This window comes from Chiloscyllium plagiosum, unplaced genomic scaffold (genome assembly GCF_037043375.1).
Source record: "Chiloscyllium plagiosum isolate Xiang-an unplaced genomic scaffold, Cpla_swu_hap1 HiC_scaffold_32, whole genome shotgun sequence".
Lineage (NCBI taxonomy): Eukaryota > Metazoa > Chordata > Chondrichthyes > Orectolobiformes > Hemiscylliidae > Chiloscyllium > Chiloscyllium plagiosum.
The window spans coordinates 38,492,897-38,506,552 of NW_028270170.1; the positions used below are offsets into that span (position 1 = coordinate 38,492,897).

Consider the following 13,656-nt stretch of genomic DNA (forward strand, 5'->3'; position numbering starts at 1 on the left):
ATACCACCATTATATGTGGGGACACCTCCCACCACACATGTGGCAGGTATTCATGCGGCTCAGCCAACATTGTCTATCTTGTATGCTGCAGGCAAGGATGGCCTGAGGCATGGTACATTGGCAAGACCAAACAGAGGCCATGGCAACAGATGAATGGACACCACAGAACAATCAACAGACAGGAGTGTTCCCTCCCAGTCGGGGAACACTTCAGCCGTCCAGGACATTAGACCTCAGACCTTCGGGTTACCGTCCTCCAAGACAGACTTCGGGACAGGCAATAACGAAAAGTGGCCGAGCAGAGGCTGATAGCCAAGTTCGGTACCAATGGGGATGGTCTCAACTGGGACCTTGAGTTCACGTCACACTACAGGTGATCCCATTGCAATCTACACACACAGTCAGATGGACGCAAACAAACAAACACACACACAGACTCTCCTACACACGTGCGCACACAATCCTACAGACACATACTCACACACACTCTTTCTCATACACTCACACATTCCCTCCCCCACACAGACACACACTCACACAGACTCTTTCTCATATGCTCACACATTCCTTCCCCCACACACCCTCTCACAGACTTAAACCCCTTTACACTCTCACTCACGCACATAAACAAACCCTCTCACAGACACTCATATCACCCCCCCAACATGCGTGTGTGTGCGTGCGCGCGCACACACATTTGTAGGATGAATATGTACTTGCAGAATTACATTTTACTTTGCTGAAAAACTGCATGAATCCATGTAAGGTTCTGTAAATCCGTTTTTTAGATTAGAATCAGTCTGATCATTGTGACACAGACAGCCTCACACAGAGAGCTAACACCTTCAATACATTATTTGTGGGCGGCACGGTGGCACAGTAGTTAGCACTGCTGCCTCACAGCGCCAGAGACCCGGGTTCAATTCCCGCCTCAGGCGACTGACTGTGTGGAGTTTGCACATTCTCCCCGTGTCTGCGTGGGTTTCCTCCGGGTGCTCCGGTTTCCTCCCACAGTCCAAAGATGTGCAGATCAGGTGAATTGGCCATGCTAAATTGTCTGTAGTGTTAGGTAAGGGGTAAATGTAGGGGTATGGGTGGGTTGTGCTTCGGCGGGGCAGTGTGGACTTGTTGGGCCGAAGGGCTTGTTTCCACACTGTAAGGAATCTAATCTAAAAATTATCTAGGCCGACATGATGCCAGTTGTTAAAGTTCACTTGAGAATGTAGCCTTTTAAAAAAAGTTTAGCTATTTCCATATGAAAGAACTGAAACCGACATGGTCATTCTAAAAGATGAGAGACTTAACAAACAATCCAGGTCTTTAATATATAATTTCAGTTCCATCACACTGTAAACTTCTGCTATAAATTCTGTCTTACAATCTTATTCTCCACAACCACCGGTTGAAGGTGCAGCACTCCGAAAGCTCGTGCTTCCAAATAAACCTGTTGGACTATAACCTGGTATTGTGTGATTTTTTTTTACACTGCAAAATAGGGCTATCACTTTTTTTTGCTAACGCTGTCTCTCTGCAAAAGCAACCCAGCCGGTCCTGCCCCTAAGCTCTTTTCCTGTAATCCTGAAATTGTTTTGTCTTCATAAAATTATTCAATTCCTTTTTGAAAACCATGATTGAACCTACCACCACCATGTTCTCTAAGTGCATTCCCAGTCACGCTGCTTGAAAATTGTCTTTACCTGTGACCCCAGTTCGGAGGAACGGTCACTCAACCAGAAACGGTAGTCCCAATTTCACTCCATAGATGCTGCCAGACCTGCTGAGCTTTTCCAGTAATTTATTTATTGTTAAACTCATGACCCCGATGCTTTTTTTTTGTCAGTCATCCTGAGATTGTGTTCCCTCATTGTTGATTCTTCCACCTATGGGAACAATTTTTTTTCTGCCCAAACTCCTCATGACTTTTATCAACTGCTTATCAGAGTTTCCTTCTCTAAGAAGAACAATCTGTAACCTATCTCCATATCTCCAAGATCCCACTATAGCTGGTAATAGATTTCAGCACAGTATCACAGGTGAAAGTATCCAGGCATGTCATTAGACCATGCTAACAGTAAACCTATGACTTTAGATATTTCCTATTTAGTTGTTTTCTGTATCTCTGTGTCGGAAGTTTGTTTTCTCTGAGTATTGTGTGTTATTTACCCTTAGCTGCCCAGTCTCTTAGCTTATCTATTTTTTTGAGTCAGAGCAAACTGATAAATGCACACTGTGCTTTGGATATTTTCTCTGAACAGACCAGTAAGTTAGTGTCCTCTGATGAATCAGTAAGAATGGGTAGTGCTCTGCATAATAGGTCTGTGTGTTCAGATGAGGAGAGCTGGTTCATCTTGAACTTTGGCATGGAGATGACTATTTCAAAATGAAACCTGCATGATCTTTTTTATATGCTGCCTGTTGTATTTGGACATTTGATTCCTTTCAAAAAGGTGTGGTACTTGAAATTCAACCATAGTTGTGTCATGGTTTAGAGCTTTTTTAAGAGTTAAATCAACATAATATTCAGTGATATGATATGGGAATCTGGAGCTGTGTGGATAGCTAGCACAGATACAATGGGTCTAATCTCAGAGTATTACAATCATAGAAACTGACAATTTGTTCTGAAACAGTGCATATGATTCAGGATAGAAAGATAATGTCAATAAGTTAGATGACAGTATTGTATTTCTACCCCTGTCTGCAGGTTACTGGAGTGAGCGTGTCATCAGGAAAAGATCAGCTTGTTGTGTTCCACACCAAGGATAATAAAGACCTCATTGTGTGCCTTGATAAAATGCAGCCAGCCAATGAGAACCGCATCGGCGAGCTTGTGGGTGTTGTAGCCAATCACTTCAGAAGGTTAGAGGAATTGAAAATGTTCTATTTGCTTTGAACTGAGAAATTGCACACACTCCTTGTGTGAGACTAAAGTAGAGTTAATCAATATATCTCATTTCTCCTCCCTGCAAGGCCCAACATAATTATCAAGGTTTCCAATTCTTCCACACCTAAAACATCCAGCATGACTGACAAGATTCCAGCTGTCTGTGAAAAAGTGTACTAATACATGCTACCCAAACTCTGTCCCACTGAGAGCCCATCTTGAGGCTTGAAAATTATTTTGACCCTTTGATGAATGGTTAGAGGGGTCAGAGTGCCGATGGATGGGGGTTGAAGGTGATGGTGGAGGTGGTCAGGCTGAAGAAACCAAGATGAAGGATGGTAACCTCAGAATGCACAACCGCAAACATTCAACTCGCACTTTGGTAAATGCTGTTCTAATGTGAACATACAACTGTATGAATTAGTAGCAGAAATAGTCCACTCATCCCCCTGAGCCTGCTCCACCATTCAATAAGATCACAGCTGACATGATTGCTCCCAATTCCCTTGTAACACGGAAATGATGTACACCCTTTCAGATCAAGAATCTTTCTACTTGTGTTTTAAAGACAGTCAAGCACTGTGCTTTCACCACCCCTTGAGGAAGAGAACCCACAAACTTTCTCCTCCTGTCTGTCTTAAACTACTGATTTTTAAACAGACATTTTTGAATCTGGATACTCCTGTAAGTGGAAACATCCTTTCCAGTGCATCCTGTGAAGACCCCTCAGCTTCTTATATGTTGGATGACTGAGAGATGAGTTTATTCTAAACTCCAATGGATACAAGCCAGAGTAGAACCATAGAATCCCTGCAGTGTGGAAACAGGCCATTTGGCCCAACAAGTCCAGACCAACCCTCCAAAGAGTATCGCACCCAGACCCATTCCCCTATCCTATTACTATACATTTCCCCTGACTAATGTACCTAACCTACACATCCCAGAACACATTGGACAATTTAGCATGGCCAGTTCACCTATCCTGCACATCTTTGGTCAGTGGGAGGAAACCGGAGCACCCGGAGGAAACCCACACAGACACGGGGCGAATGTGCAAACTCCACAGAGATAGTCACCTAAGGCTGGAATCAAACCTGGGTCACTGGCACTGAGGGGCAGCAGTGCTAACCACTGGGCCAACATGCCACCCACTTGTCTTAACATTCCTCATTCCAGTCTCCGTCCAATAAGTCTTTGAACGAATTCCACTGTACTGCACCCGGGTTTGATTCCAATCTTGGGTGACTGTCTGTGTGGAGATTGCACATTCTCCCCATGCCTGTGTGGGTTTCCTCCGGGTGCTCCGATTTCCTCCCACAATCCAAAGATGTGCAGATCAAGTGAATTAGCCATGCTAAATTGCCCATAATGTTAGGTGCATTAGTCAGGGGTAAATGTAGGGGAATTGGTCTGGGTGGGTTACTCTTCAGAGGATTATTGTAGACTTGTTGGGCTGAAGGGCCTGTTTCCACACTAGGAATCTAATCTTAAAAAAAGTTACTTAAAAAGAGACTACTGCTGTACACAATACTCAACGATCTCACCAAAGCCCTGTATAAGTGAAGTATAAGCATCCTACTTTTGTATTCAATTCCTCACACAATAAGCAATAACATTTTATTAGCTCTCATAATTACTTGCTATATCTGTTTATTAGACTTTTACGATTCATGCTTTGGATCCAGATATGTTGCGCCAGTTTTTAAAGTTGTGCTTGTTTCAACTAGGTGGATTTCCTGTTAATTCTTAATTGTTACTTCTAAACCAGTCCTTTAATATTAAGATAATGATGGGGATTGTATAGGTTCTTCATGATACTTGTGTTTCTTATTTATTATGAGTTGAATCTGGCCCAGATAATTAATCAAAACATTTATGTCAGATGTGTGTGCGTATTCAGTTACAAACAGGTGAAGGAACAACAAACTTAATGGATAAACTTACTTTCTTCCTCAGTAGTTATGATTTGGTTAATCAGTGCATCTCTCGGATGGAAGCTCCCCTCAGATATTGCTGCAATGTCTGCCTGCAGTGCATAATACAAGGTCTTACGTTTTCAGTTCTCAGAAAGTAGTCCAGTCAAAAAAAAATCATTTAACAGGGAGTCAATTTTTCCATGTCTTTAATATAGAATTCTAAGTATTCCATCAACACAGAAAGTAGTTGTAAAGTTGGTGTGTCAAAGCAGTGAATGTTATTGTCATTTGTATCAGGTCATGTTCAAATTAAATAACTAAGGCTGGTAGCAAATGCATTCATTATTTTATATTTGCAAGCCAAGATTTAGATATTGGTGGCACTCCAAGCAGCTGTGTAACCTGCTTAATTCCACAGCAAGCTAAGAACTTCAGTCATTTCAGCTAAGAAGGTAGACTGCTTAAATTATCATGCTAAATTGTCCATAGTGTCCAGGGATGTGCAGGCTAACCGGATTAGCCGTGGCAAATGCAGGTTGATAGAGATAGAGTAGGGAGATGAGTCTGGATAGAATGCTCTTTAGGAGGTTGGTGTGGATTTGCTGGACTGAATGACCTCCTTCCACACTGTAGGGATTCTATCCACTTATACCATGCTACTTCTGTTTATTTAGTATCTTTAACATTGTAAGACATGTTGCGAACAAATGACTGAAATGTTGAGAGGCAAACAGATGTTGCAAGGAATCATGGTCATAATGTTATTTAATACATTGTATTGTATAACACGTTTGTAAACAGAATTGGGATTATTTTGTGTCATGATTATTGTGCCACTAACAATGAGAGAGTTCACAAGTACAAGACTTATTAAGATTGAAGGCAACATATTTGATAGACTATAGAAGCTGCAGTTTTGTAATGAAAATCCAACCAATTCACTTTAGGGAAGAAAACTCCCACCTGCCCGCTCCACAGAGGACCCTGTATACCTAGAAGCTGTTAAACAGTCACAACAAAATCAAGACAATAGTCCATGAGTTATTTGCAGAATTTCTGGACTCTGACCTGCTGTTGTAGCTACAGTATTTATGACCTCCAGGATGTTGATGGTCGGGAATTCAGTGATGGGGATGTAATTGGGCATCTAGGGGAGATGATTAGATTCTCTCTTGCTGAAAGTAGTCTTTCCCTGCCACGTGTGCACCTCAAATTTCCAGCAGGTGGTGAAGCTCACCACAGAAGGACTGCAGAGTTGCTTACATAGGAGTTAATAATGTCAAAGTAACCTTTCAGGGTTAGAGGCCACGGTTTTATGGTATCAAATATTTGTTTTTCTAACATTTGAAGTTTTAACCTAAGAAAACTAAACCAATGGAGACCTGGTAATTGGGAGAGAATGTATTATGACATTAGGTAAACCCCTCTGCTAATTTAAACTCGACACATGGAGAAGTTCACCTTGTGCCGTAATCTGTTAAATTTTGAAAGTCAAAGAAATATCCCAGATTTCACTATTTAAAATAAAAATTAACAATTTTATTCTTTATATCCAACAGACAACATTAGACACTATTTACAACTCCTTTTTCTTAAACCTATCTTTTAACTCCCACTCTACAATACTGGTCCGATAAAAACCCCGATTAAGATTTACAATAAAACCAGTCAGCTTTGTCAATTCTCCTTTGTAGATTTTTCTCGATCAGCTTCGATCTTCTGTTGCACAAATTTCTTGTGGACAGGTACCTTTCAGAGAGCTATTCACTTAGCAGTCACTATTGTTGGTTTCCTTGGCAGTTCTCCCTCTAATTGTTCAAAATGTCTGGTTTTATGCCGTAAAATATCAATCATTTCATTGGTTCGATGTCATCAAAACACTAAATTCAAATTCAATTGGGTTTTGGTATCTGGGGCATAGTTTAAACTTAGTGGCCAAATTTGAATTTGTTTTTGTCCCATGGCAACGCAACTCCAGCTATTTGCTTCAACCAAGTGTAAATTGTTCCGTACACTCTGTGTGCTTTCAGTCAGTCCTTGCTAGCTTCCCCTCTTTCTTAATGGTACAGTACACACTTACACCTCCACAACAAATGCAATCCTAAAAGTTCCAAAATGCAAAAAATGTGAAGTGTCTTGAAAAATTAGTGGCCATTTAGCATAGTTCTTCTGTGTGACCTGAGTATCCTTTGACAAGCAATGACCAGATATTCATGAAGGAAACCAGAAATGAGACTTTAGAAAGTTTGCAAACCCGCCATCATTAACGAGGCCCCCACCCACCATTGCTTTAAGGAATATTTGGGTTCAGGGAGGCATTGATCACACCTCCAGAGGCAAACCCCAGGTGGCAAAGGAGTCATGGGTGATGTGGCTGGCTGAGCTCCGAGAATGACTAATCCACTGAACATAACAGGCAATTTTGGCACCTCTACAGAAAGAAGTGCAAGTTTTGTTTGATTGACATCTTCATTGACCTGTGATAAGTTATTCTTTCATCATGGTTTTTCAATGCTGATGTGTTTATTTACATAAAATGAATAGATCTGTACTGGATAACAGCCTTTTGGAATGGTGAATAGTTGATAGCTTTAAGATGGGATAAAAGGGGTGCAGTGTATTTCAATGCAAATGTTGAGTGACTGTTTACTTTGGCTGACTTCAGGACAAGAATCACCCAGTAGTTCTGTGGAACACACCTGACCCCATCAAAATTGTAAGGTTGCATTTGAAATGGCCAGCCCGACGATGAAGGTGCAAGGTGGGATTGCTGGATATAGGTGAAAACCCAAACTCCTCTCCCTTGTCAGACAAAATAACCAGAAATGGGAATGCAGGTGTCAACTTGGGCCATATAAATTGGGCCAAAATCTCAGATTGCGATGTAGCTGAACCTTTTAAATTGAAGTTACAAGGTTTATTTTGTTAACCAAATGACTCAACCCATACTCTGAAAGTAAGATGGTTTAGAAACATGATGTAATTACAAATAAAGCTTCTTAATGGCAGGACCGCTGTGGCAAACAAAGCACTTTCCTCATCTTTTCATTGCTAACTAGAAGGCTGCAGGTAACTTACATGTACTGATTGGATGTAATACATGGTCAGTGTATGTCTCTTGATGTGTTTGTACTACGTAATTATGACTACAAATCCATACTTATACCCAATTGTAGTGTGTGTCAATAAGAGAAAGCTGTAGATGCCTAGTCAATCAGTTAGTTGTATGTCATGTGCTTTGGAAAATTCTATTCAGTCATCACAAAGGGTCAAAGTATTGGCTTACCTATGGCAAAAGGAATCCCTTAATGCATTTGTTTAAACTACCTATCCTAATGCTGTGTTTACTTTCATACGGGATTGTCAATGTCAGCTCTGACAGCAGCAGCCCTGCCATCCAATTGAAAGGCATTAGTGCTGCCCCAGGGAAAACTGGAGGCCTACAGAATAAACCAGTATCCACAGGTGAACCTGCATGGCTGCTAATAGGTGTATGAAACCTGCCACTGACATTGAGGTAGCCAATTTTGTAGCCATTGGATGGATAATGTGCTCAGTCCACCTGTTCACTATAGAGAAGCAGGATTTCCACTGCATGGATATTGAGTAAGCTCAGGGATTCAAATTAAATTTCTGATAGCAACTTAATAATCTGTGTAACAGTATACAATCTTGGGCATGTAGCATTTTGATCTCTGTGTTCATTTCAATTGCTTAATGCCTTGGCTACCTCAAAAATTGCCCCATAATATTTACGTAGGCATTATTTTGGCATGGGATCCTGAAACAATATTACACAGCAGCATCTTAAGGCTGGTCTGTAGTGCAAGCGCAACATCAAAGAAATAAATTTCATGCACTCAAGTTGGAATCAAGATGTATTGTTCCTATAAATCTGTTTTCGTTGAAAATGGTCATTTGCCTACCATGCCTACTCTGGCTGAGAGACTAATCTAATTGTTCTAATATTTCCTTGCCCTTTTCCCATAGCCACACAAATTATGCACACATTTTCCCAATATCCTTTTGAAAGTTGGTATTGAAATTGCTTCCACCCCCATCTCCAGAAGCACATTCCAGATTATAACAACTTGCTGTATTAAGGAAAAACTTCTCATTTGCTTCTCATTGCCAGTTGCTTTAAATCTTTGACCTCTGGTTACCCCCTGCCACTGGAAGTTGTTTCTTTATTTACCCTATGAGCACCTCTATTCAATGTTTGCTTAACCTTCTCTATTCTAAAGACAGCAACACACTTTCTGCAATTTTTCCAACAACTGAGGTTTCTTATTCTGTGCCATTCCAGTCAATATCTGCTGTCACCTCTCTGAAGGTCCTAACAACCTTTCTGGAGTTTGGTACTCAGAACTGCAGTCCCAGTACTCCATCAACTGCCTAAGCAGTGATCTATAACTTCCTTGCTTTTGTACACAGTGCCTGCCTATAAACTAAGGGTGTCTCAAGATATTTTTTAAAAATTCTCTTGTCATTTCAAATATTTTTGTATCTCCATGCCTAGTGTCTATATTCTTGCATATCCTTCAAAATTGTATTACTTAGTTCACATTCTTATTCTTACCAAGATGGTTCACTTTGTACTTCTCTGCATCAAATTTCACATGCCATAAATCTGACCATCTCACCAGTCCATGTGCTTCTGCAATCTGTTACTGTCCTCCTCACCATTTGCTGTTTTTCTGAATTTTGTGATATGTACAAACTTTGAAATATACCTGTAGACCCAAATTCAGATTACTAATATTTTTTAATAAAATGATGACTCCTGCATTTCCCTCCAGTGTGATAAACAACCTTTCACTATTATTCTGCTTTCTGTCCCCACCCCCCCACCACCAAATTTCAAAGCCACAGGCTGGACATCACATCTTCCAACTAAGTATGTTTTGAGTTGGTGGAGGGGTGGGGGGGGGAAGCGGAGTGACTCATTCCTACCCTTTCACTGAGCTCACCCCCCAAAATATAAAGCATACGGGAGTGGACACCAAAATTGGCAGCCTACCTGTAATATGACAGTATTTAAGAGTCAGTTGAGCTTGTTAAAACCTCAGTTGACCCCAGTGGTATCCTCTCCATAACAGCCAGCATTATTAAGTTGCACAAAGAGAGAGGAAAAAAGGGGCGTACTACGGTTTGAGGGTGGCTCTTGCCGATCAGGAGCAAACCTCCAAAATTCCTCCTCTTTCTCACCCACATGTTCTTTAAAACTCATTCCCTATCCACTCTACCCTCCTTCCCCTAGTTGTGGAAAAATACCCAGTCCAAAGCTCTAGGACTTGCCTGCATTTGGGACTCCGAGGCCCTCTATGGATCTGCTTACAGTCCCAGAAGTGCCCATTATGGTGCTCTGGCACTGCCAAGCAATCTGACTGATCTTTCCTCCACAGCCACCCATGCTTCACCTGTATTTTCTGCCCCTTATTGCAAATGTCCACCTCACGCAACAGGTTTCAATTTTCCTTGAACGTCTTTAACGTCATACAGAATCAAAATCGTTTCAACCAGATTAGCTTCATCAGTCTTCTGTGTTATTTCATCAGGCAAATCAGTTGCAAAAATGTCAACCTTAGTGGGATAAAGTTAAAAATCACACAACACCAGGTTATAGTCCAACAGGTTTAATTGGAAGCACACTAGCTTTCGGAGCGACTCTCCTTCATCAGGTGGTAGTGGAGGGCTCAATCCTAACACACACAATTTATAGCAAAAATTTACAGTGTGATGTAACTGAAATTATACATTGAAAAATTAATTGTCTGTTAAGCTTTTCATCTGTTAGAATACAGTGATAGTTTCACTTCTTTCGTGTGTAAATCACAAAACCTTTTTTTAACAAAGTTGCATTCTCGGCTTAGCTGTTAACAATGGTTAAAAATCACACAACATCAGGTTATGGTCCAACAGGTTTAATTGGAAGCACACTAGCTTTCGGAGCGATGCTCCTTCATCAGGTGATAGCTAACAATGGTGATAGCTATCAGGTTAACAATGGTGATAGCTAGACAATATGTTGAAGGTGTTGGCCCCCTGTGTTCTCTGTCTATGCCATGAATTTTAGATTGATTCTAATCTAAAAAATGAGGTAACGGAGTTTTTCATAAATTCATGCAGTTTTTGAGCTCAGAGTTCTACATGAATGCATGCAGATTTTGAGCAAAGTACAATGTAACCCTGCAAGTACAAATTCACCCCACAAAATATATGTGTGCATGTGGGTCTTTGTCTGTCTGTCTGTGTGTGTGTGTGTGTGTGTGTGTGTGTGTGCCTGTCTGGGTTGGGGGTTGTGAGTATGAGAAAGTGTATGTGTGTAGTGTGTGCAGAGTGTCTTAAGTCTGTGAGGGGGTGCATGTGTGAGTGAGGGTATGTGTCGATGTCTGTATGCATGTCTGTGTGTATGTGTGTCCATGTGTATGTGTGTATAGGAGTGCCTGTGTGTGTGTGAGAGTGTGTGTGTTTGTAGGAGTATCTGTGTGTGTGTATAGTGCAATGGTGGTCACCTGTAATGTGACATGAACCCAAGGTCCTGGTTGAGGCACTCCCTATGGATACCGAACTTAGCTATCAGCCTCTGCTCGGCCACTTTTCTCTGCTGCCTGTCCCGAAGTTCACCTTGGAGGGTGGTCACCCGAAGGTCCGAGGCTGAATGTCCTGGACCACTGAAGTGTTCCTCAACTGGGAGGGAACCCTCCTGTCTGTTGATTGTTGTGCGGTGCCCATTCATCCGTTGTCGTAGCCTTTGCTCGGTTTCCCCAATGTACCATTCCTCCGGGCATCCTTGCCTGCAACATATAAGATAGACAATGTTGGTTGAGTCACATGAGTACCTGCCATGTACAAGGTGGGAGGTGTCCCCACGCGTAATGGTGGTATCTATGTCCACACTCTGACACGTTTTGCGGTGCCTACCGTGACAGGGATGGAGTTGTCCACAGTAGGCAGTGGTACAGGACATTCAGCCTCGGACCTTCGGGTGACCATCCTCCAAGGTGGACTTCGTGACAGGCAGCAGAGAAAAGTGGCCGAGCAGAGGCTGATAGCTAAGTTCGGTACCCATAGGGAGTGCCTCAACCAGGACCTTGGGTTCATGTCACATTACAGGTAACCACCATTGCACTATACACACACACAGGCACTCCTATACACACATGGACACATACACACGGACACACATACCCACAGACACAGATGCGCACACAGATACCCACAGACACACACACTCCCACACTCTCACATGCACCCCCTCACAGACTTAAGACACTCTGTACTCACTACGCACACATACACTTTCTCACAATCACAACCCCCAACCCAGACAGGCACACACACACACACACACACAGACAGACAAAGACCCACATGCACACATATATTTTGTGGGGTGAATTTGTACTTGCAGGGTTACATTGTACTTTGCTCAAAATCTCATGCATTCATGTAGAACTCTGAGCTCATAAACTGCAAAAGTTTATGTAAAACTCCGCTATCTCACTTTTTAGATTAGAATCAATCAAAACATCGTGGCATAGACAGAAGACAGGGGGCCAACACCTTCAACATATTATCTAGCTATCACCATTGTTAACAGCTAACCCGACAATGCAACATTTTGTTAAAAAAAAGGTTTTGTGATTTACACGTGAAAGAAGTGAAACTATCACTGTATTCTAACAGATGAAAGGCTTAACAGACAATCAATTTTTCAATGTATAATTTCAGTTACATCACACTGTAAATTTTTGCTATAAATTGTGTGTGTTAGGATTGGGCCCTCCACTACCACCTGATAAAGGAGTGTCGCTCCGAAAGCTAGTGTGCTTCCAATTAAACCTGTTGGACTGTGTTGTGTGATTTTTAACTTTGTACACCCCAGTCCAACACCGGCATCTCCCAAGTAATGGGATAAAAGCAGGAAATCGGTACAAAGTAATGATGCTCATTTGAACAGTTGGTGCAAGCACAATGGGCCAAACAACCACCTGCACTGTAACAATTCTGTGATTATCATAAAGATGTTGGAATTCGAGAAGTAATGTTTCAGTTCTGTCCAATGTTTGGCAAGTCGCACTTTGAGTACAATCTTCAGTTTTACCTTCAAGTCTTAGTGAATGCTCGGAACGAAAACATGGTATATTCAACATAGTTTAAAGGGTTAATTAATTGAGATAGATTGTAGAAACTTGACTTGTATTCCTTTCAGTTTAAACAATTGAGGAATAACTTGCTGTCCATACCTGGCTTATGCCTCCTTTTTCTTGACCAGAGCTTCAATATCACTAGTTATCCAGTGTCCCCTATTCCTCCCAGCCTTGCCCTTCACTCTTAACAGGAACCCACTGTCTCTAAATTCTCATCATCTCACTTTTGGAAACCTTCACTTGCTAGTTATCACTTGACATTCAAACAATGTCCCCAGTCAAGTTTTGAAAATTGTCTGTATGGATCCACAGGAGATGGATGAGATATTAAACAAATATTTCACTTCAGTATTTACTGTGAAGGAAGACATGGAAACTAAAGAACTTGGGGAAATAAATAGTGGTGTCTTGATAATAGTCCACATTACAGAAAAGGAGGTGCTTGAAGTTGTAAAACGTATACATCCTCAGGATCTGATCCCAGGACATAGTGGGCAACTAGGGAAGAAATTACAGACCCTCTAGCAGAGATATCTAGATCATCTACAGCCACAGGTGAGGTGCTAAAAGACTGGAAGGTGGCTAATGGTGCATTATTTAAGAAAGGCTGCAAGGAGAAACCAGGGAGCTATAGACGAGTAAGTCTGGCATCAGTGTTGTTGTTTCCGTGCTGTATGATTCTATAACTTAAACCAAGTGCTTC

General features: G+C 41.6%; 1 protein-coding gene across 1 annotated transcript in view; it reads left to right on the forward strand.

Moving 5' to 3' along the window:
- LOC122540010 (unconventional myosin-Id) overlaps positions 1-13,656 on the forward strand; it is a 533,316-nt gene that overhangs the window by 382,809 nt on the left and 136,851 nt on the right. Inside the window, exon 21 of the mRNA XM_043675298.2 lies at positions 2,705-2,859. Within this exon, the coding sequence (XP_043531233.2) occupies positions 2,705-2,859 (155 nt within the window). The remainder of the gene's footprint in view (positions 1-2,704; positions 2,860-13,656) is intronic.